Source organism: Tachypleus tridentatus, chromosome 11 (genome assembly GCF_004210375.1).
Source record: "Tachypleus tridentatus isolate NWPU-2018 chromosome 11, ASM421037v1, whole genome shotgun sequence".
Taxonomy (NCBI): Eukaryota; Metazoa; Arthropoda; class Merostomata; order Xiphosura; family Limulidae; genus Tachypleus; species Tachypleus tridentatus.
The window spans coordinates 53,883,836-53,910,270 of record NC_134835.1 but is presented as its reverse complement, the minus strand read 5'-3'; the positions used below and the strand labels follow the sequence as shown (position 1 = coordinate 53,910,270).

Sequence of the window (26,435 nt, the reverse complement as noted above, 5' to 3'; positions counted from 1 at the left end):
GAAGATTGCTGTTTTTTTCAAATTAAGCACAACACTACACAATGTGTTATCTACCCACCACGGGTATCGAAACCCGAGTTTTAGCGTTCTAAGTCCGTAGACATGCCGTTGTGCTACTGGATGGCTTGTGAGGAAGGAAATAAATATATTTATTTTCGTACTTTTACTTACTTTCTTCAGTGTATTACTTTATGTATTACAGTGTATTTATGTTTATTCATAATTCTAGTTACACAAATAACAAATAACTTTTCTTTTGAGCATTAAGTTATTTATGTTTATTCATAATGACAATTTCACAAATAACATACGCACACTCAAACTTATATATATATATATACACACACACACACACATAAAAAACAAAATGAAAAACCATGATATTTTCCTTTACGGTTGGTTTGGTGGTGAACTTGATATCTTATAACACGAACTATCGAGCTTCGATACTCGTGGTAAGCACTGCGCAGATAGCCAGCAAAAATAGCGAGTTTCTTCCTGAAGTCAAAACAAATGGCGACGAGACATACAAAGGTTAAATATACCAATAATTTGCCGTTTTCTTTAGGTAGTTTCTTCCTATAGTCGAAACAGATGGCGACGAAACATACATAGAATGAATATACCAATAACTTACCGTTTTATTAATTACCATAACCTTAATAAAATGGTAAATTATTATTTTTAATTACAAAATATAACTAATAAATTTAAATAAGCGTATGTTTACTAAAAAATTCATCTACGTTAAACAGGGCTGAGGGAAGAGCAGTTGGCTTCACAATGTTTAGATTGTTAAAATATGTTTTCAAACAACTGGTTTTCACATAATATATCAGACTTGTAACCTCTTTATCTGCGTTTCCTTCTTCTACCTATTGATCTACGTCAAAACAGTGTTTATGGATACACAGTTAAATAACATGTATGAATATGTAGTTAAAATAGCTTGTATAAGGCTGTAGTGACATACTTTCTTTGACGTGTTAGTGATCTAAAGTAATCTAGTAATCAAACGTTATCATTTCACGCATGTTACTTCTGAACGTGTGTTTAGAAGGAAAATTTTAATATATATCGACATTTCTCCGAAATTATTCAAAATTACTACACTACTGACATAGTCAAAATTAAGTATAATTCTCACTGTTCCTCAGATAAAAAATTGGTGTCTTTCTCTTAACGTGTGGTGTTCGTAGCCTTTCAGTGACACAGGGGTAAGTCTGGAGTTTTATAACGCTAAAATCGTTAAACGGTTTCATTAAACGAAGCTCCGACACTTACAGATTAGTCCCGCTCATGTACAGTGGTAACTCTATGGATTTACAATGCTAAAATCAGGGATTCGATTCCCTTCGGTGTGGCTGAGGTGGCTCTGCTATAAGAAAACAAACAAATTTACCAATTAGTGGCGGAGAGCAATTTAACTGAATTCGTGCCTGTTGACAATATTCAATGGTTTGTGAATGTGTTCTTTATGGGTAAAATGAGTTCATAGAGATATCATGTTAACACAAACTCTGCAACTTGAGTTTTGTAAAATAGATTCATCACAGTAGAGCCTTCAGTATTGAAATGTTTTACTTAATTATTTATAACAATACTTCGGAATATCGTAAATTATTATTTTACTGAAAAATAAAGGAAAATAACATTGTATTTGTTAATTGATTATATATATATATATATAATCTTACAAAATGAAGACAAGGGAATTCAATATTACAGAAAGAAGGCACATACATAGTTTTATTTTATATTTTGTCTTCTTTGGTGTACCGCTGAGGACATTTTCAATTTTCTACATACGAATCTTGATAAGTTTTTCCATATGTACCAAAGTAACGTTAACAGTATCAGTTTGTTATGATGTCTGTTGACGAATCACCATGGCGATAGTAGTTATGTGCTTCTGCGTAGTAACCAGTCGTAATGCATGGCTGATCAAACTAACAATTAAGTTATAACGTACTTATGCCGCAGATATAAACAGCCAGCTAGCTGTATATGATAAGAGATAGATGTATTGAGAAAATGTAAAAAAAAAAATGTAATATATGTATATATATTGGTGAAATTTAATAATTTATATCTAAATGAAGTTAAATGAATAAACAAAATAATGAAGAAGAACTGTATTAAAACAGTAAATCCCAACATCTGATTAATTGTATTATAACCATAAAATATTCAAGCCATAAACCAAAACACATTAACATGAATTTCAAATGTGCGGTGTATTTAAAAAAAAAAATAATGTTAATATGTTTTGGTTTATGGCTTGAACAGTTTATGGTTATAATATATATATATACATATATATATATTAAAAATATATGCATATATAATATAGATAACATGTATATAAAATTGAGGAGGTACAAGATAAGAAATATTCTTACAATGAAAACCATATATATTTGGTTTGCGCATTGTGAAACGATATTAAATATATCATGAATATATTTTATTTACCAAGACTTAGCTCAATGACACTAAGAATTTTTTCAGTTTGAGAAAACTCTTTAAATTTGATTTTCTAGATATATAATTATTTACTACAGAAAGTTAAGTAAAGATGATTTATATGTGTGTGTGTGTTATTTTACCAAATAAAATGAAAGAAGAGAAATAAAGTTAAAATATCAATAAAAACTCATAATGTAAGATATTTATTTATTAATTCTAAAATAATCTGATAAATGTCACACGAGTCTTGATAATTAGTACTTAGAATCATGATTTCAATTTTGATATATAAAAACATTTTCAGAGGCAGAACAAAACAATGAAAATGGATGAAACATCTTGTTCTCTTCATATTGACATGTAAGTGAAAGTTCCTAAGGGCACTCAAGTTATGCAAACCTGTAATTGTTACTCCTTTTATATAGTCTGTAATACTCTACGCCTATAGGATTTCATATTTAAATGAATATGAAGTAATAAGAGTTAAAAGACTGAATATTTTTCTTAATATATTTAACTATTTATATTTCGCAAAGAACATTTACAAATATTTTGCTCTTGGAATAACCCTTCCCTTGAAGTGAGTGTTTAAGACGATGATACTTGTGGCTTAGTTTGTGTTGTGGTTTACAGAGGATTTAACTTATGATAATCATCTTTAAATATGTTTAGCTCTGACGAAATATTTTTTTAAAAAAATTACAGTTAATAAGCTTCATATGTTTTGCAAAAACTAAAACTATGTTTGATTTTATTTAACTGTGTCTAGTTCTTTAAACTTTAAGTCAGCTTTGGCGGGCGTTATAAAAAATGAAGGTTGAATCACGATGTCAGTTGTTGGTGTTATAGCTGTATCCTTTTTTCAAGTACAGGTGGCACTAGGAATGAGGATTAGTGAACAGATGATACTTACCCTCCCCGTACAGGATAATACGTGTTGTTCCATTTAAAAATAAAATGATTGTGAATGCGTGACAGTTTTCTTCTCTTAGTTATTTCCATGAGAAATGGAAGCAACTTTATCGCATATAACCCGAGGCGAAACTGTTCACGTTGCAGACAACTCTTAACGATATTATACATGACATAATTATATTTCATTTGAGGACCCAGAAAATTAGATAAAGGTCAAGTACTACCACTTCTTGAGCCCTGCGGATATAGCTATAAAAAATTTAGAAATTCTTCTGAGTGAAAAGAAAAACAACAACAACAACAAAAATAGAAACATTGAGCATAGAAATAAATCTGCCATATTATTATATTGAATAGTTCTCAGGTAATATGGAAGATTCAGAAACTTGTATAATTTAGGTTTAATATAAGTAACTAATAATTGTCACTTCTGCACGTGAAATTATATTAATAACTAATAACTAAAAATGATAAACATTTGGGTCATAATGCTAAATATGTCTTAAAGTTTGAAACTGATAACTGTCGAAGAGGTACAATATAAGAAATATTGTCACAGGCAAAGATCATTGTGAAACTATATAAAATATGCGATGAATACTGTTTTTACGAAAACGTAGCTTAATAACACTTGAAATTACTTTATATCACTGTTCTTATTATCTTTTCTGCACAATAAACGAAGTTATTTCTAAATTTTATTTCACTTTTCTCACTTATTGAATCTATAAAATGCAGAGGGATGATACATTCTAACATTATTTCTTACGAGACAGTAAACAAGTTTGTTTCGAATCTCATGCAAAGCTACACGAGGGCTATCTGCGCTAGCCATCCCTAATTTAGCAGTGCAAGACTAGAGGGAAGACAACTTTTGGGCTACTCTTTTGCCAAAGAATAGTGGGATTGACCGAAATATTTTAACGCTCCCTCTGCTGAAAACGCAAGCATCTTAAATTAGTTTACTCATGTGCTCTTGTTTATTGTACTAGTTTTTAAAAAATATTTTTCGTCATAAATTTTAATCAATCAATAAAAAAGATGACAAACAATATTATTCATTGTTGTAAGTAGGTTGAAAATACACTACTTTAAATACCATAACCATACTAAAAACACCTTTTTTGTGCTGGTTGAAGTAAAAAAAAGTTTTTTTTTTTTTCTGTAATGTTGAGTATATGTTTCCGAATTATATTTTTTATACGGAAAATAAATACAGTTAATGTGCTAAATTCATTTGAATGCTGAATAGCCTCAATGTGTCTTTCAGAGGTGCGTGTGTGTGTATATACAACTGCGTCAGTATTTGTCATTATTGAGTTATAGCTAGTACAAAATATGTCATAAAATATATTTATATATATCCATATGAAATAATCTATGCACATCTAATAGTTTCTCTTCATTAGGCTTACAAATAAAACCATCAGGAAAACTTTATATCTCCTCACAGACTACTGCACTCGACCTATGGTAAAAAGTCATATAAATGTTCTATTAGTTTTTAGTGTCAAATTAAGTTTTAAAACAAGCAGCTTTGAAGGTTTTGTTGGTTGTGTTTTTGACTGGAAATACACACAAGACAATACAAATAACTGCTATATTATTCTACGTGTCTCCTTTCCTCGGATATATGTTTTGTTAGCAGTAACTGGGATTTTCATGTAGATCCTCTAGTACTGTCAGTTCATCACTGTTCATAAAGGGCAGATACTGCTAGAAGCAAACTACATATATAAAATGAAAGTAATGTACTTACCTGTCGATTGCTTTTTGGTATTATGGTGGTCAACTTTAAAAGCATCGTCCTTATTCTCGTTTCTAGGAGTATCTTCGTCACTAGATGGCACTTCATCCACATTCAAGTCCGCACCTTTGTCCTCACCACTTTTGGTTTTCGGTTTCCACGTCATTTTCCTTTCTTTCTTCAAGCGTCTCCTAGCGTTAGCAAACCACGTGGACACTTGTGTCAAAGTCATTTTGGTTAATATTGCCAACATAATCTTTTCTCCTTTGGTAGGATAAGGATTCTTCCTGTGTTCATATAGCCAGGCTTTTAAAGTGTTTGTAGATTCCCGAGTCGCATTTTTTCTTCTGCTTACACCATCCAGAGGTGATCCGTATCTATAAATTGCAAGAAAAGGTTAGATTACATTTTTAATTGTGCATTATGAAACTATTATGGGACTATTGTAAATTCACATTTAACAACTAAATAGGACAGTCTGTTGGGGGCCAGAACTTGGAAATATTAACAAACTACAGAACTTACAACAGCACAGACACAGACATTCCTAAATTATAATGTAGAAAATGTATTGGTAGAAATTGAGTAACGGTTTGAAACTAAAACTTTATCACCAACTTAAAAATATATTAGCATATCCGTAGAATATTAGCACAACATTACTGTACACAAAATCTATTAATAGGTATTTTACACTAAATTTCTAGATAATATGTGTGTGTGTGTGTAATTTTGATTAATAAAACAATGAAAATTTTGAATTTTTTTATTTATTATTTAGGAATGGGTGGAGATAACATTTGCAAAAAAATGTTTAAGTATTTTTACATAGTAAGCTTTCGATTAAGAATAACTGTTGATCTTTCACCACAGAACAAATCAGTGATCATAATTTGTTTCCACTGTGTACAAAATCAGATAATCAAACACATGTAAACTGAATACAATGTGATAGACATAAAATTCGCTGGAAGTGTAGAAATACAAAATATGATGTAAAGTTGAAGATTTTAAAGGACATGAAAAAAGTAACGTATCAGAAGTTTGAATTTTATTTAGCACCTCGACACAAGTGTTGACTGTGTGGTGTTCGATATATTTTGTTTTTAATGTACTTAACATTTTATTTTTATAATAGTAAATTTTACTCTAATGTCCTTATACGATGGTTTGTTGTTAATCTCGTTTTATAGGATTCCCATTGCCATTCTAATGAAGAAGATGATAATGTACAGTGTCTGGTCACCCAGCACCGAGTATGTAGTTTCAGATGTATTGTAAGTATTAAAAATGGGCCAGGACCAGAAGAAAATGAAATATAGTTTCAACGTTTAAAAGAATATATTTTTTATATTATGCGAAGTGTTGTGAAGATTTTAGTTTCTAACTTTTACATTAACATGTTGGAGATGACGATTTTGTTGTTCTTTACAATTGTATCAGATATTAGTGCTCATTAAGTTATATAAGAACTTGATTCCTTTTATCTTACATAAGTCTTTAAGAAAATATGTAAATATGTTATTAAAGAAACTTCAAGTAATGTTTGAGAGATTATTGTACCATTTCGTGGTACAGTAGTGCGTTTATAGTTAAATAAGAAATCGAAACAGTTGCTGATGTCAAAGCTTCAAATAGAAAATACATACAGTGTTAGACCAATAAAGTACTATGTTTTATTCGGTGCAGAATATGTATAAAACATGACCTGCAGATTAATCGAGCACAAATAACAAATAAATGCGCCTACAACATAATGAAATCTGCAAATGCAAATAAATGGTTAAAATTGTAATAAGGGGAAATAATGACGCAGTTAACGTTTCGATAAAACGATCTTTACTGAATACCCAAAAGGTCGCTTGACCCAAAACCAATGAACATTGTTAAAAATGTTCATCACATAATTACTTTTACCTTACAGCAATTCTTTAATCATTTCTTTGTATTTTCAGAATGATATAAGTAACTGTTAGTAGTAACTGGCATGGCAATCTTTTATCATGATAAAAAAATGTAACCAACTTGCTCTTAATAGGCTTAATATAGACCAGATTTATTGAAACATAAGCTCTCGATCCCGTTCCTTTATATGTTTGTGTTAAATAATATTGATTGAAATGGAGAAATATCAGATGCAGAGAAAAACAATACACAAAAACTTTAACGAACCTATTGTATATAATTTTTTATTCTTATGTTTTCTAGAATATACTAAGCGTGGAAAACTTTCTTTGACTAAAAGTTTATTTTCATTTAAAGCTGTAAGGTAAAAAGTTCCATAAATATGTTTTGGGTTTGTGGTCTTGCCTGATACATTGTGTGTCGTTTCAAAACAACTTCAAGGGAAAAGAAACTTATAGCTTTAGCTTCTCTTATCTCTTTCTAGGAACGTGACTTGTTGCCTAAAGTAGGTTTACAAGACAGAGGTAGTTGAATTCAAAATTAACGTTACCGATACCGGTGTCTCTTAAAATGACCTTGCGGTATGCTATACTATCAAAAACTCTTAAGTTTGTGACACTCAATCCTTATAAAGTCTGCGAATGATAAGAGTTTAATACTTTTGTTTAAAGTGACTTTTTGTACAGACAAGTAAAATGTTTTCTCACTGTTGTAAATGTAAAAAGAGAAATTGGTTACCTTTACAGAAACAGCAATACAACGTGACTTGTATAATCTGACCGTACACTTTATACGTATATGTAACACGCTTCGTATGATCTGGATAATGTAATATCAGGAATCATCTGTATAACTAGTGTGATTTGTGTAGCCTGAAATGTTCCCCACATCAACGCACGTAATGAACATGATTTGTTTGATGTTGCAAGATTTATAAATCTGTTTAATCTGAAAACAGAGCCACTAAAAATATTTTATCTAAAACTCACAACACGTTTTCAGAACTCAGAAATAATGGGAGCAAGTTTCTTAAATAGAAAAGATAAAATATGTTGGTTAAAGAGTTATAAGCATTATTAAGAAAATGAATAACTTTGAGATTAAACGATTTCCATTAGTTTTCGCTAATTACCTATTCATCTATTCTTACAAATTGGGAATGAGTGTTTGGAAAATGAAAACAACAACAACAAAATATACCAAAATCAGATGTTGAGACTATTTTGCTATTTGAAAAACAACAGCAAACATTTCTTAAACAATTACTCAATGCAAGTTTCATAACACAATCATGATACTGTCTAAAAGATAGGAACAGTGCTTTTGGCTCAAGGCTCAAGTGCTTGTGTTTGACTGTGCTTTAAAGTATGGATTTATAAAATATTAAACAATTTTATACTACACTTGACATACAGAACATTCATTTCATAATGATGTTGGCTTGTTAATATTTTAGAATAATGGTAAACATTAAAGGACATTCGCTATAGACCTGAAAAAGAATAGACATTTTTTAGATCAAACTTGAGTTTGGAACCTATGTTCACTAATAATTATCTTGTTATTTTTGCTATTCAAATAATGTCAGCTGCATGACATCGAAGAATGAGTATTACATTTACATTTATTTTCAGAAGACCCATGACAGGTTAAACTTTTATTATTTTTCATTATTGCTTCAATCAAAATTTAACAGCACATTTCTTGTTTTTCATAACCTTGAAAATAAATACTATTGTTAATTAACTTTGTACTATTTAGACACGTTTTATTGTGGCAGAACAAGTTCAAATCATAAAACTCTAATATACCTTTCAGGAACAAGTTAAGAATAGTTTATTCTTTTTTTTTTTTTTCGTAATAAGTATTCTTAACTGTTTGTCAACTGTAAGAAAATAAGTCTTAAGAATAAATATCGTGGAGAAAAAATAACTTAATAAGACTTAGAGTTTATTCAGAACAATGCATTCCAATGCCAGAAAAATTAAGGTTGATTTTCAGTAAGTAATCAACTATGTATATATTCCAAGTCATAAGTATTTTTATTGCTCAGATTGTGCATATATATATATAACACAAACTAGACAGTTGATGTTGGTTATATACTTTAAGATATATATATATATATATATGTCATATGTTTCAATTTTGGAAAGATACCTTTCGGAGAAATTCCCGTAGGCTGCAACTAGTGCCGGATCGTACGAATAATAAGATGTGGCTTGAGGTAAAGAGTTCCAAGTTCCTCGGTTATCTTTCAAATCATGTGATCCAGTCTGCAATGCAGAATTGCAGAAGCAAAACTGTTATTAGCAAAACTTATATGGAACCTGCAAGGCAATAAAACAAAGTATTTATCATGGTATAAACACATCCATCTGTCTAGTTACAGAGAAGTCATATTTATATCTCTGTAAATTGGTATGTTTCCAACGAGACTAATTAATGATGGCTTCTTTTTTTTTCTTTTCTTGTTCTTAGTTTAAGAATATTAGATTGTTCAGATAACTATTGTTTTTATTATACACTAACATGAAAACATTGTGCCATTGGTTTAAGTTAAATAGACAGCTCAGTTGTTTGTTGTTTCTTTTTTAATGAAACGCTTCGAACATGTATAAGCCTAAATTTTGTAATACTAATTATGACTACTTTATCCAACTTACGGTACTATTTAAAAATATTTCTCTAATTTTGTTATTACGTTATACAAATTGACCGATTCATGGGTAAGCTAACAGCAAATCTATAGACTGGAACAGTTTATATGTTAGTTTACACGATCGGGTCAGTTAAGCGAGAACTAAGTGTTATTTGTACTTATTATAAACTTTTTGTCAAGGTTTTAGAATTATCGTAAAATCTAATAATTTATTATCAGTGGTCTGGTGAAGATATAGAAGATATCAGCTTTGGAATATATCTGCTAAAAGTTGGTGTTAAGAAAAGATAATATATTTTTTAGGTTTCTTCACACTTTTATAGAGACTATCACATGAAATCACAACCTTTTAAGAATGAAAAATTACGATAATTAAGCTTTAATACAGCAGATATGATAATTTGGGTATTTGCAATAATCTCGTAATAAGTTTTCCATATTATAAAAATTTAGATTTTTACAGATAAAACCATAATTGTTTGAAGTTATAGAACTGTTATAGAGCTCATTACAGCCGTATTGTAAACATACATATACACACATAAACAGCTCATAGCTAAATTAGTAGGTCACAAAGGTTTTTCGTGATAATTATTTATTTATTCCCAAAGTTCTTCTATTTTGAATACAATACATTTTAGTTCAATTTTTTTAATTACATCTACATCCTAGACATATATTAATTTATAGATGTTTCTGCTCTGCATATCTTCCTTTTCCTGTTAACTGACGAGACATATCTACTATGCGATTGCTTCTGTCTTATATAGGGATTCACTCTTCTTCATCTTAGCTCCTATACACACACACACACACATATGTATAGCACGCTAGCTTTTCCTATGTATTTCACTTCCAAAGTGGATTATCTGCATATCTGGTGAAATATAAATGATGAAATAAAAATAAAAGTCTGAGTTACTGACATGCAAGTCTACCTAGCGAATTAAACGAACGTTATGAGGCTTATAATCCATTCAGCAAATGGTTTCATAACATATAGGTTATCTGTATTTGATTAAAATCAAAACGTCTGGTATCAGTTAACACACTTTCATCATAACTCAACAAGTGAAAAGTATTTTGGGCAATGTGATATCCTGATAAAGTTTATGGTTAAATGTTGAAATATCTGACGTGTTTTAATATGTCATGATAACCAGCTACTCCTATTTTAGTTTGTACTAATGTAATAATATTCATAGCCAACTTTGCTCTTAATACAGATTCATGGTTCTAAGCATGACAACATTTAACGGGATGTAAACTCATTTTTTATTAAAGTAAGTTACCTACATGAATTAGAACTAAATATTAACGTAGCAATTAATATATCTAATTTAACGTATCTGCCTAAATAGAATTATGCAATGCCATAAAATAAAACCTTATAGTTAATAGAATACATTAATTCATTAAAAAGATACTTTCGTTGTGAGCAATGTTTTCGGCCGTAATCCTTATAATACCTCTTGCTCACTAATGATAATAATATTTAATACTAAGCTCTGTCTTCCTAATTCCATATTGATATGACAAGATTTGAAGCAGAGTTTAGTCTCACTGGATTTATTACACTACAAAGCAAAAATTGGCATTACCTAGAAGAGGTAGGTTAGATTGAGCTCTTTTTCATTTAGGCAGAAGTTAACTTTTATTAACTATAAATATCTTACGACACAACTATACGTGGTCTTATAAGATTGTTTGAACAACATATTTTTAGCTCTGATCTACGAAATACCTTGCTTTTATCAGACGTTGATATCAATTCTATATGATTTTGTTGTTTAATTCAGAAGAAATTTTGGTATGATTTTAATGAAAACCTTATGAAGGAATTCAACTACAGAATACCGATTCACATACATAATACATAATATCGTACGTTATTAAGCATTTAGAACAGTTAAAATAACTTGGCATGCACTAATTCATAAACCAAGAAACGTATAAAAACCATGCATCGCCACTCATTTGATACAACAAGAGCACTTGGATTATCAAGCATTTGAACGTATAACTTCATTAGTATATTTTATAAGGTAACATAATTAACCATTAGTCTAAGATTTTTCATGTTTTTATTTATCGCAATTAAACGGAACAATTAAAGTCTATATATTTATAACATTCGTCAATATATATACAAATTAAATATAACAATAATAACAGCCTTTTATTCCACATTCGTTTATTTTATAGCAACTGATATTGAGATATCTGTATAATAAGATTCAGTGTCTGTGTGTGTGCCACGTAACTCTCCCTAAACCGCTGATTGCACTAATTTATAAATGGTGGTAAATTCGGCCTCGAAGTTTGCACAAGGGTAAAGCTTTTCACTTAATCCCATGGGAGAACCCTGGTATTTCGCGAAAACACTTTTACGGGAATTCCTCGAAAGCGTACCGAAATTTCGCATTGATTTACATTAAAGTACGTAAATAAGAAGACCTATTAATTACTTACCATTCATAACTTGGTTAAGGTAATTAAATATTTCATTATAACGGCAACGATTATTAAATTGAGAAAGTGCATAATAGAAGTTCAACATTAAATTAGCATTATAGTAGCGTTGTAAATGTGAGCCATAGTCCCAAGGGTTTGCTTGTATTTAAAGGACTATTACTTAATAAAATGGCTTTTGTTTTACAAAGTTTAAAGGTACATTTTGTCCAAAACTTTTTCTTCATAGAAGTTTCTTTATATTTTTTGCAGTCATAAGTATCGAAGCCTGTCATTAATTAAAAAAAAATGTATATATATAACCCGGAAAAAAATTTTTTATTGCGTTTCGGGAGTACTTTCACCAATTTAAAGAAATGAAAAGTTGATTACATAACTTTTCAATACTTACCAGTGAAGAATATAAGGCCGTTGGACTCGACCCTAACACCGCCATGTACCCGGCTTGGTCTGGATAAGTCGCTCCGTATAGTCCGTTCATTGGTAGATTCCCCGCTACTAAACGATGCGGGTAAGAGCTAGACAAAAGGCGCGTTTCATACGAAGGAAGGGGATAGATGGATCGTGAGGGTGCATGAGAGTTTCCGAGTATAGTAGGTTGGCATGGGTCACAGGAACTCGAAGTGGAATGATGTCCTGCCATTAACAACTGTGTAAAGGAGCGGAAAAAAGAGTAAGTTTTGTGAAAAAGAATAAATAAGTTACGGTAATTCAAAGGGAAATATTATTATTTCCTCACACCTATGAGAAAACATACAGCTGAATAAAAAATAAATTATATTATTTAGAATCAAAAGATTAGAAAAAACAACAACACAATACGGCAGAAAATACGCCAACAAACAAAATAACTTCTAAGGAGTAATACTGAAAAAAATTCTCATAAGGTACTTATACTAAATAGTTCTATTTTTTCTACATATTCGACTGTAAAATAAAACCACGTTAAAAGCTGGGAATTAAAAATCTACACATTATTTTTCTTCTTAAATTCCAATATAGAAAAGTATATAATCTTAGAAATTTGTGGTAGAAGTATCATAAATCTAAACATGTACAACGCTTGTAATTTAATTTAACAAAATCTTTCGAATTGTTGTTAAAAAATAAGTAGAAACAGACAGATATAAAAATGGAGTAAAATTCTTTAAATACTATACAAACCACGTGAAAGATGAAATTAAATATAAAAATAGTAAATGATGATTTTAAAAAGAGATTTTCTAACATTTTTGTTTACAGCAAATATATTTCATTACAGTATTGGATAATATAATATAAACTAACTTTATTAAGATATTCACATAATTTATTTGAAAATTACTAGTTTCTGATAGCTCTCCTGCAAAGTTACTCGATGGTTATCTGCGCTAGTCGTCCCTAATTTTCAAAAGATAAACCAGAGAGAAGGAAGCTAACGAGTCAACACAACCAACTCTTGTGGTGGTACTCTTTTATCAACAAATAGTGAGACTGACCGTTATATTGTAATGTTCTCATGACTGAAATGCTGAGCCTTTACGGTGATGAGATCGAACCTACGACCAACATATTACAAGTCGAGTCCTCTAACAAACATGACACAACAGGCCGTAGCAGAGAAAGCGTGATTTACCACTATCATTACACGTCTTCTTGATTTTATGGAATGCGATCTACACTACGTCATCAGTATTTTTCGTTTATTCAGGCTATTTAACTGACACTGTGTACTGAAACTCAAATATTCTGAAAAAAACTCATAAACAAAAACTGGGTTGAGGTGTTCGTGTGTGTTTTGATTATAGTAAAGCCACATTGAGGCTATCTGCTATGTCTACCGAAGGGAAACAAATCCCTACTTTTCGCGTTGTAAATCCGAAGACTTATCGCTGTCCCATGGACAGACAAATTGGATTGAAGAAGACACATAAAAGTATCCAAATGTATACTCATGTAAATTTATCGTCACTCTATAGTTGTATTTTGTTAATGTTTTCATAATACAGTATACAGTTTTACGGGCCTAAGGCCACATTCATGGGGTAAAACAGTAAGTATTTAAAACGTCCAAGTATACAAACCGTTTAGTTTAAATGTTTAAGTGTTTTAATAATATTTTATGGGGTCGTTTATTAATATTACATAACTAAGCCAGACAAGGAATGTCGTTATAAATTTATTATAAAATCTATTTTAATTTCTATACGTAAAAGAAAACTTCAGCGAATTTAACTGTTAACTTCCGCAGAGTAGAAAGACTATTGTTACAATTAATATTTTTTGTATAAAGTATCAAACTTTTAGTTTGTTTTTGTTTGAACTTTGCGCAAAGCTACACAAGGGCTATCTGCACTGGCCATCCCTAATTTAGCACTGTAAGACTAGAGGGAAGGCTCTTAGTCGTCACCACCCACCACCAACTCTTGAGCTACTCTTTTACCAACGAATCGTAGGATTGACTGTAACATTATAACGCATCCACGGCTGAAAGGGTGAGCATGCTTGTTACGATGGGGATTGAAAACCGCGACCCTCAGATTATGAGTCGAACGCCTTAACTCACCTGGCCATGCTTGACCAAGCTTTTAGTATTTTTCAGCGAACCTATGTATCTTCTTTGAATTTGAAAACAAACGGAAAATTCTCGTAGGACTGTATTATAAAATCGTGTTTTCAAATGAAAAAAGAATAACTAAAGTGTAAGTTTGTGCAACTTAAAGACGCAGTCATGAAATTATTTAATTTTTGTTAAAATGTAAGATTTCTTTATGAGAACGCTGGTTCGACACCCCGTCAAACCAAACATGCTCGCTCTTTCTTCCGTGGGGACGTTATAATGTAACGGTCAATTCCACTATTCGTTGGTAAAAGAGTAGCTTAAAGTTGGCGGTGGGTGGTGATGACTAGCTGCTCTCCCTCTACTCTTACACTGCTAAATTAGGGACGGCTAGCGCAGATAGCCCTCACACAGCTTTGCGGGAAGTTCAAAACAAACAAACTTCTTTATGAGAATTGGATAGTTTCATTTTCTTCTTTTCGTACAGTAATTACTTCCAATAATGTTCATTTAGATTATTTTGCTATGCTTGAACTTTCTGCTAAAAACATAAAGCCTAGCTTGTTGACTTTCCGAATTGACATTTAATGACATTTCTTCACCTCGATCTCCAAATTTTAATCTTTTTCACATTATTTTCGTTTGGTTTGTTCACCTGAACGCAAAAGAAATTTGTATTTGTCATCACTACTACTCTTTTCGCTGGTTTTTTTTTTTTTCATTCTATAATCTTTGATTTTCATATTAACGCCTTGACTTGTTTGTAGACGATACTGGAGCACAATTGCAATAATGGCTAAATATTTGATAATCCAATTATAAAGTGAATGAGAGATAATATATCAGAGACGATGAACAGATTTGGAAATCACTATAGAAAAAGAAAACCAAGTAATATTGCGGTCTGAAAACACTTAGAGACATTCCGTCAAATATAACTATTTAACTACCAATTTTCTGGTGTCGCTGTTGCTAACTGTATATATGGAAGTACTTCATTCTAAGATTCAGAATACAATAACCGTCTGTTTTTAGTACTGTTTATTTGACTGACAGTCGATAGTCATAAAAAAATAAATGTTTACCCACATCACGAAAAAATCTCTTTCTTATCTTTTGTAAATTAACATAAATGTAAATTACGGGAAGTTGTTAGCTTCATAAATGTAGAAAATCTCGAGCTTCTAGATTATTCACCCACGGACTTTATTGGGCATTCAGGCCTATCCTGTACTCCTAGTCTAACAAATCTGCTCTCTCCCACACAAACATTTGCTCTCATGATCAGAGGTTAAAAAAGTATAATGAAAAAAAAATTAACACTCAACATTTACAGCATGGATGCGTATACGATAGAGTACAAATTAGAATTTAAATCATAAGAAGTACCAAAAAAGTGGTACTAGTAACAAAATAGATGTTTTCATCTTATAACCTGTTGTTAGCACAAAGCCATACAATGAGGTATTTTCGCTCTGTCCAACATAGCTGACTAATAGCGTTATAAACCGGAAAACTTGCTGCTGAGACACCGGGGAAGCTTTCATTTTAGATAGACTTAACGGTTATTACCTGTTTTAAGGGATCGTTTATTATTGTTATCAATTATTATATTTAGCATAATTTTAATAACATGAATAAATGGAATGTTTCTATTGTAGATATATAATGGTTGTAACAAGAATAGTTAAAGTTTTTGTAGGAAAAAGTTAATTATTTGAATTCACTTAAACGAAGTCCATTTTAGGCACTGGTTACCATTCTGTTTCTTTAGAATGATTTTAATAATATTAGTATTATAGCTATTGAACATTATAGCTAGATTTGTTAGTCATATTTTCTGTGCTTTAGTGCAGATAACATTTTATCTATACCGATTATTATTAAACTAATTTTGATTTACTAAACTATTAGGCTCCGCATGGCCAGGTGGTTAAGGCGCACCACTCCTAATTCAAGCGTCTCGGGTTCGAAACCACATCACATCAAACATTCTCACGTTATAATGTGACGTTCAATTCTATCATTCGTTGGTAAAAGAGTAGCCCAAAAGTTGGCGGTGGATGGTGATGACTAGCTACCTTCTCTCTCTAGTCTTATACTGCTAAATTATTTAGCAAATAAAATATCAATTTATAAAATACATAGTATACTAACAAAAAATATTTCCTCTGGCAGTATAACTAGATTACTTTATAATTTAAAATTCGAAGCAAATGGAACACACGAATATTAAACATAAGTGTGATAATGGTAAAAATCGTAAACAATTTGATACTGGGAAGCTGAATAAAAATCAGCTTTGGTATGAGATTGAGAATCTGTGTACAAACCCGTTACTGAAGTTGTAGTAAGAAGGTTAATGGTATTCTCATGTGTTAAGCATTACAATTTCAAATAATTTAAATTTAGAAGTTAAAGGAAGGTCGATATGTATCCAATTTATGATGTTTGCCAGAAAGATTGATGAACACTGTTTTTTTAACACAAATATATTTTAATATATAAACAATAATAAAATTTACAATAAAGGTTAAAACAAATAATGATCTATGTACAAACGTTTTACAAAATTACAAACAATATCAAATCTTTTTTCTGGTCTATAACTTCCTTGATGTCTTATCAGGGGTTCATGATGACCAAATTAATTTTCAGTTCATGTAGGTACGATTCACTTAAAAGGGAGCCACCTTGCTCTTTGATGATCAAACCTCGAGATTTTTATTGCTGAAGTTACATAGTAATGTCCGGTGTGAATCCACTGATATTAAATGGTTTGTTATGTTCGAATAAGTGTGAGGAAAGTTTCTGAAAATCTCAGCCTGCACAACACTATTGACGATACGCCAGTGTTTATACACATACAGATATACTGTTGATTCTTACGCTAAAGAATCTTCTTAAAATTTTAGCAAATATGTGGGAATGTCACAATATAGATTTAACAGTATAAGTTACGTATATTTCTAAACATAAATTTAAGTTGAACAAACATCGATATTACTATAGTTATATTATAGTTATTCCGTCACACCTCCCTCTTAGTGAATCAAAAATTAACGTTAGACAGTTTTAAACTAAAATACAGTATATACATTGAAAACAATGCATAAAATATAACACATTATCAAGTAATTATACAATTTCAATAATCATGACAGAATATAATCAATAGAAATAAGTTTACGATCAAAATATTTCATAGCACATTGAAATGCATCAGCACAGATTTTATAATATCCTTTGACATGGATTATCTTTTGCTCTTCATTTGGTTCAAGTATGATGCAGATACATACAAATTGAAATGTTCTAAATCCAACACTATAGCTAATGCTTCTTTATTCATAGCAGACAATTGATGACAATTAAACTTTTTAGAAAAATAACTAACAGGATGTTCGATACCTTTTTCGTCTGATTGTGATGTAATAACATCAGCATTACAATCACTGGCATCAACAGCTAATGCGAAAGACTTGTGAAAGTCAGGTGACGTCAATACGGGGTAAGTGCCCGATAAAAATTTGACCTTTTCAAAATCAAATTGCCCTGTTTTGGACCGCTTGACCTTTTTATTTTGTTAATGGTCCAGTGATGTAAGCAAAATTTTTACAAAACTTCTATAATAACCAGCCATTTTTTTAAAAATCTCGTCAAACTGTTCTTGATGGTAGGGGTTGGTTTGTTTGTTTTTCTAATTTCGCGTAAAGTTGCACGGAAATTATCAGCGCTAGTCGTCCATAATTTAACAGTGTAAGACTAGAGGAAAGGCATCACCACCCACCGCCAACTCTTGGGCTACTCTTTTACCAATGAATAGTGGAATTGACCGTCGCATTATAACGTCCCCAAGGCTGAGAGGGCGAGCTATTTGGTGCGAAAGGGTTTCAAAACCCGCGACCCCCAGAATGCGAGTCGAGCGCCCTAACCACCTGGCCATTGTAGGAATTATATAATTCAAAATACAATCAACTTTGGCCAGAATGTTAGAATTATTCACTTAGATGTTGCATTCATTCCCAATATTTTCAAATTTACGGGGTCTGAGTCAAAGTAACTTGTCATCACTGTTAGTAGATCACTTAAGAGATAAAATATTTTTGAATAAACCTCGGCTGTGATAGGGCTTCAACATATTAATGATATTCGACCATCAGGTGTTTTACACAGAATCCGTACCATTAACTTTCTGTACAACCTCATAGGGACCATGATACCTAGCTTTTAATGGATGTCTAATAGTGGGTAACAATACTAAAACCATGTCACCAGGACGGAACTTAAACCATTCACTCATGTGGTCATAAACATTTTTCCCTTTTACTTTGGAATAACCTCATAGTTCTCCAAGCTAATTCACAAGTCCATAAGAGTTTGGACCAATATTTGAAAATGTAATCCAGTAAATGCATTTATTTCGGGTCATCTTCCAACCCTTGTTCTTTCAGCAACTTTAAAGGGCACTGAACTGTCAGACACCAACACCAAATAGACTAAACCTTAACGACTCATGAAAGAACTCACAAATACCAAATAATAATAAATTAACTCCTTTATCCCAATCTTCTTCGTCAAGGTAGAATGGAATTGCTTAAGAGCATCTTGCATTTCTGGATGATACGCACCAGATTTGAGTTTTTTATAACTTAGCTTAAAAACAACTTTTTGGAACACCCCCGACATAAAATTTGATCCCTGATCAGACTGAATTTATTTGGGTAAACCAAAAACTTAAAGAAATTAATCAAAGCCTCAGAATTTTTTTAGCTTAAAAGTTTCTCAAAGAGATAGCTTTAGGAAATCGCGAAATGTGCATATGATAGTCAACAAATTTTGGTTTCCAGATCGAGATTTTGGTGAAAACCCATCACAATCAATAATCACACGGTTGAATGGTTCTTTGAAAGGTGGGATAAGTTTCAAAGGACCAACAGGAATCTTTGGTTAGGGTCTCCGACAAACTAACATGTATGACACGTTATATAAAACTAAGAAACATCTTGCTTAATTTTTTATGAAAAGAAATGTATCATAATTTTGTTATATGACTTGTTGATATCTAAATGACCTCCCTTGGGAAGTTTATGAGCAACTTTCAATGTTTTAGAGTGATATGCTTTTGGAACAACGATTTAATAAACTAAAGTCCAGTCCTCTAACGATGGCACATCTGATGGTTTTCATTTCCTCATAATCACACAATTTTTGAAAAAAATAACCATTTGGAACTTTTTCTAGTTCATCTTTTGAGAGTGCATATTTAAATAGTGAAGAGACTTGCAAGTCCTTTTCTTGCTCAGTGATTAGTTTTATTTAGTAAATAGAACTTCACCAGGTGAACCAGATCCCTCACTTCCATCATTGTCACTCACCATGAAATCATCAGTAGGACAACCACCATACACAAGATCCCGTAAAATTTAAAAGTGTCCGAGACAAATTTATAATATTGTCTTCTGAATATGTATTCATTATTTATTTTTCGCTTAATTTCTTTGCCTTAGCTCCAGTCATAGAACAAGAGAGAAATACATTATCGTTAAATGAAACAGTGATTGACTCGCTAACCATTACAAGGTTTGGCAACAACTTTTCCTCAGCCAAATCGTTTCCCAACAACAATGCTACACCCTTAATTGGCAAATAGGTCTTACTCCAACAACAACTGGTCCTGAAACTATGTCTGATACCAAATAAACGTTGTAAAGAGGAACACTAGCAAAGCCACTCTAGCAATAACAGACTCATCAGTAGCAGAACTCGAATCCAAAGGCAATATACCTTCTAACAAAATTGATTAAGTCTCCTCAGTATGTAAAATACGTATGGGTATGAGATTGGCAGTGTCACTTGTCAATAACACAGAACCAACAGACATAAAAGATCTAAATTCCTCCCAGATGACATCAGCTCTTACATCTTTGGCCGAAAGAATAACATCGAGTAATTTAGTGATACTACGTTCATATGTGAACATGAACACACTAGGTGCCGTCTCCTTATCTTTTTTCTTTTTCAGACTCCAATAAACAGACAAAACATGACCTTTTTTTTTTACAAAAATGGTAGACAGGCCTTGATGGTTTTGATGAGGTTTTATCACTATTACTTATAGTAATATATTTTTAACTGTAGTTTGGTTTTTTAACGAATTATGAAGCATACTTGAAAGGCCTTACTTGGATCTCACTAAAGTAATCAAAAACAAACAGTATTCCAATACAAAACCTTAACAGTCGTTCAGGTTTAAAAGTTATTTAAGGCTCAAAACAAAAAGCATGTTAGGGCTTAAACAACTAACCAGGGGTGTTCAGAAACTGAGGTTTCTATTCACCCCGAACGTGGCAGAGGGGATAGATTACAGCAAGACGATACGTGTTAACGTAACAAGAAATTTTAAACAAGGAACATTGGACAGACAGAGGGTACAAAATTTTATTCATTAGTCAGTAGATTATTTACAAGTAATATAAAGTAACATTTTAATAGCTGACTTGTGTAAAGTTTGGTTAATTTTCTCCTATGTTTTACGGTTGAAGATCGTTTCGTAAGTCAAATGACAATCAAAACCAAAGGGTGACAAATCAATTTCCCGGAAGAAGATTCAAATAACCTTATTCGTTTATAAAGATATATCAAGACTAGGCAATCTGAAAACAACAATAAAAGTGATTAAACTAAATTTTATTCTGATGCAACAACACTGATGTCTAAAAATACACTTACGTTGAAATATTCGATTCTTTTCGTAGGTATAACAGTATTCTATGAACTTCCTTGATTATACTCGAAGTACTACTAGCTTTTAATAGTGAAGTATTTAAGGAATTATATACTACATAGAAAGGGATCGATTTTGAAAAATAAATTATCATTTTTAAATAAAAGACATGATAAATCATTTATATTTCAATTTTGTTGTGAATCATAAAACCACTTTTAAGAATACCTGAGATACTTTTCTCAAAAATCAAGGTTTTTTTAAAATCAAAATGTACATAATTTTGCCACGCGTCAATTTGTTCATAACAAATTAAAACAATAAAGGTACACTTTTAGTATGGTTTCGAAAGTCGTATTAACAATTCAGTTTTGGAACTGCTCATTCGAAGTGAACTTATTGTGAAACAGAAGCAGACGAGTGCTCATTGGAAAAATTGATTATGTTGAAACAATAGTAAACAAATATTCACTGGAAGTACATTTATGGTGAAACACAAAAAGAGAAGAATATGTTTTGTAGTGAATCTATGGTGAAACAGAAATAGATAAACACTCATTGGTAGTAAATGTATGGTGAAAATGAAGTAAACGAGACGTTTTGGAAGTGGGTTTATGGCCAAACAGGAGTATATAAGTATTTATTGGAAGTGAGTTTATGGTGAAACAGGAGTATATAAGTATTAATTGGAAGTGAGTTTACGGTTAAGCAAGAGAAAAGAGTACTTCGAACACAGTTGATTTTTGATGTTTTAGTTAATATATCTTTGTGTGTATTTATTGGGTCTATCTGTTTCAGCTGTTCTATTTATATTAATTGAGCCTATTAAGTTTTGATAATGGTAAATATAATTTTAATTTCCTTGAATGATACTATCAGTATTTATTGAACGTAATTTTTAGTGATACGGAGTACATTATAAAATGTACTTTTGGTGATGGTGTATGTTATTCAAATGTATTATTTTTTTAAGATAACACATATACTTATTAACAGTGCGTTTCGTTAGTAATATGTATACTTATAACACATATACTTATTAAGAGTGCGTTTCGTTAGTAATATGTATACTTATAACACATATATTTGTCGAATGTTTCTGTAATATTACGTATAATGGTTCTGTGCAGCTTCTTATGATACTATATACATTTACTGAATTTATGTTTGACTGAAACGTTACAAAATGATTTAGCTTTAATGTGCTCCACAGATACATGGCGAACATTAATAATTTCTTCTATAAGTGTTCGTGCAACATAAACCAAAGATTAGGAAGATGAATATACGTGATAGTGTTTATTACTGTGTGCCTTAAGATATATCAGAAATATATCTGCTGGTCTACACTTATAATTTTAAGTAAATATATAACTTTATTCGTTCAATACTTTGTTAATTGCTGTGACAGTTCTAGTTTTCTCATTTTAATGTTTTTCACTGGAAACTGTTAATTAAGTTAACACGATTATTATATGTTTGCACACACATACACATGAAAATGTCTTTGTGATGGAAAACACATTATAAATATATGTGACTGATTAATGTTTTGTCCTATTTTTTAATCATGAGACCATTCTTTGATAATTAAAGAATTTTGGTAAAAGCTTGTATTGCAATTATCTTGAAGCAGAATTGCAGCTGTGTTACACAATCTGTGTATTAACTGTTGAAGCAGAGAAAACTGAACTTCCGCATCAAATATAAAATTCACATAAAGCAAGAGATAAACGGACTGTGTCCAATAAACCTATATTATTCCATGCCGATGACTTATTAAGCAGAATTATCTTCTAAGCTACAATAGGTCTATCTATCTACAAACATCAACATGGGGCAAACAGAAGTAGTCTTGAAAACAATGGGGATTAACTTGGCAGGAATACATGAGAAACAATTTTATGCTGGAAAGCTTTTGTCTTCATTGTGTTAGCTTTATTTAGTGCACTCAATTGTACGTGTATTCTAGATCGGTATTAAATAGGTGACTTCATACGCGGGAAGCCAATTATGTGAAAATAAGTGTTCGTTACATAACAAAGCCACGTTGGGCTATATTCTGCGTTTACCGCGGGGAATCGACCCCCGGTTTTTAGCGTTGTACGTCCGTAGATTTACCGCTGTCCCACCATTAGCATTATAAGCTTTTCGATTTACTGTTGAGCCACTGGATGAGAAAGAAGTACATTATTTAATACTCTACCAGTTTAAATATTATGGAAAATGTTCAGCGCATAAATGCACTTGAAATAAAAAATAATTTATATCAGTTATATTTACATTGTAAGTTAACATGCATTTTTGTCTTATAATCCTTTGATAAAAATGCACAGTGTTGTCACCTAATTGTTAAAGCATGTGAGCAGAATATCTTTAGGAAAATCAACGCAAAGCTTTCAGTAAAATAATGTTTAGTGTTTTACTACTTTTTTGAAACACATTTTAAGTTAATTAAAACGATTTTATCCAGAAAAAATATTTTTCTTGTGATGCATACTTTTAATGAAAACGTAATTAATTAAATATTGTTGACAACAACCTAGGTTTAGTTTTGTTTCATTAATTTTATATCATAGATATATTTTTTAGTAAAATGCGTTAAAGAACTTATTCGAAATTTACATAACTATGTAAGAGGCAAAGGTATTGTTTTATGTTAAAAATATAACTGACAAAAATTAAACACACAAAAACTCATTTGCTATGGTGAAATGATACTGTACTCTATACCATACCTAACAATGTTCTAGAATGTTTAAAAAAATAAAAAAATTCGAAAGAAAATAATTTAAAATAGCATTCAGTGGACAGATAAGATTAATATTATAACATTATGTGGGGATTGCTCTTGATTATCTGAGCCTTGAAAATAAATTTACCTACCACACGAATGAACAATGCTTGAAAGTTTGATTGTTGAAAAAGAACAATAATATATACTGCTACTATTTTAACAACTATTTAAACAGCACGATACGCTGCGCAGGTGTGCATGAAAATGTTCTTGGAGTGGTGTAAAACATTCTAAACAGTTAATTGTATGCACACACACAGATATATATATACTTAACTCACCAAGGGAAATAGTATCAATAATGAGGTATTTTTACACTATCTATATAATTGTTACTGTGAAACATGTATTGCTGTCAAACAAATAGTTTATACAATGCTAATAAATACTTGTAGCGTAAAAATCAGCTGGAATGTTTAACATTTTTAATTACTTACTCATATAACCACGTAATTCCAACCAAACACACATCCTTTCTTCTATCATTATAGATGTAAGTTTACTAAACTATTTTGTAAGAGAGCTAAACAATTCTTCTATACAACAAATGCCATGCGACATTTGTCTGGTAAAATATGAGAAGAAAAACGAATCTTTCTAATACTGAAACAATACATTTTGAACTATTTCAAAAATGTCCTTAAAACAAATAATCACATGATAACTGTATTATTTAGGAATTATAGCAATAGTAAAAACTGAAGGAATCTTTCAATAAACACTGTCACTACAGATTTGTTACTTCAAAAAATAACACACGAAAAAGCTTAAACAGAATCTAGCAAAACGAAATACATTAAAGCAGTAAAGTGTCTAAAATAACAATATGTGCGTGGAAAGCAGAATGCGTATTCGATAAAACCAGACACCCTGTTTCCGAAACACTAGTCGAATTCTGGGGTGCATTTTTATGAGTGGTAAGTCAGAATTTAACGAGAGCTTTTACAACACTACCTGCTAAAAATGGTTTGGTTGTGAGGGCTAGCATTTATAGTTGTAATAGAGCCGAAACAAACACAATGGTATATAAATACATGCTTTAACATTTATGAAAGTAATTTTTGTTCAACGTTTTTTTTTCTACAAAAAAAGTAAAATATTTTAGCTGATGAAATTTTTTTATTTCTAAAATATAAAATTCTGTATAACTTTGACTTTGAGGGGTATAAAGTATTATCAGCATTACTACTAATTGATAGAATACTCTTCTAGTTCTATGTATAGTTAAATATATCAGGACAAAATGTTCTTAATTCTGTCTTTCAAATTGACATTTTCTCAAATTTTATATCTATGTCTTAAATATGTATTTCCACTTCTAAGAAATAATTAGGTTTACATGTGTTGAGTGATCAATGGAGAACTTGCTTACCTGAGAGGAAGATGAATGGTAGGAGTAGCCAAAGTGTGTGTAAGCCATACTTTAGATTCAGATGAGGCTATCAGAAGAGTCAATTTATTTACTGCGCTTGTATGAAATTTCTCAATAGCCTATGAAATCGATCTTGCTATTTCCAGAAGGTTACGAATTGTATTTATTGCTCTGACAAAATCGCTTACATAGCTGTTGCACAAAGTTAGTTTGTTACCAACAGTCGTCAACGAAGTAGTTTTGTTAGATACGTCTCACTCGCCTGAAGGCATTTCTAGAACCGTATTTGTCACGTGCATTACATTCTCGTCACGCCACAGAACAATAGTATCACATGTGGTTTCTATATAAGCGATCATATATGTACAAGCATATTATAAACTAGTGTTATGTTGCTTTATATACATTTAAAATATGAAAAAAAAAGTCTTGTCGAAATGTGTTTTCTTGTGGAGCAGAGAGGAATAACATTATTTAGAAACATGTGAACTCTCGGATTTAACCTATATTAAACAGCATTCAACATCACTAGTTTGTGTTTTCTTGAGTAAACTAGACGAGGGAAGTTTGAGAAAAATCTGGCTTTAACAACACATGCGAGAAATAAAGACAAAGCTTGCCTATATCGGAAACTTGCTTCGAGATTTGTGTTTAAAATACATCATTTAGACACAATAATCTTGTATACACTGGTCATGAACTCATCAGTTCAAGGCTGTGTTTAGGTGCTTCAAGTAAGTAGACAGAAAGTCAAACAGATGCGGTTGTACACGTCAATACAGCAGTGACACGAGCACTTTATTAACATGCTGGTAACGTTTCTCATGGGC

General features: G+C 31.2%; 1 protein-coding gene and 1 long non-coding RNA gene across 3 annotated transcripts in view; one reads left to right on the top strand and one right to left on the bottom strand.

The window, feature by feature from the left end:
* Window positions 1-26,435, bottom strand: part of LOC143232176 (Iroquois homeobox protein 5a-like) — a 34,703-nt gene that overhangs the window by 4,498 nt on the left and 3,770 nt on the right. Inside the window, exons 1-4 of one of the 2 annotated variants that reach the window (XM_076467288.1) lie at window positions 25,606-26,391; window positions 12,562-12,819; window positions 9,197-9,312; window positions 5,144-5,508 (exon numbers count right to left, since the gene is read on the bottom strand). In XM_076467288.1, the coding sequence (XP_076323403.1) occupies window positions 5,144-5,508; window positions 9,197-9,312; window positions 12,562-12,819; window positions 25,606-25,653 (787 nt within the window). In that variant the 5' untranslated portion in view covers window positions 25,654-26,391. Of the gene's footprint in view, window positions 1-5,143; window positions 5,509-9,196; window positions 9,313-12,561; window positions 12,820-25,605; window positions 26,392-26,435 lie in introns of those variants that run through there. The other variant, XM_076467287.1, reaches the window with a different exon arrangement.
* LOC143232177 (uncharacterized) overlaps window positions 12,716-26,435 on the top strand; it is a 59,309-nt gene continuing 45,589 nt past the window's right edge. Inside the window, exon 1 of the long non-coding RNA XR_013017407.1 lies at window positions 12,716-12,843. This is a non-coding gene — a long non-coding RNA (uncharacterized LOC143232177). The remainder of the gene's footprint in view (window positions 12,844-26,435) is intronic.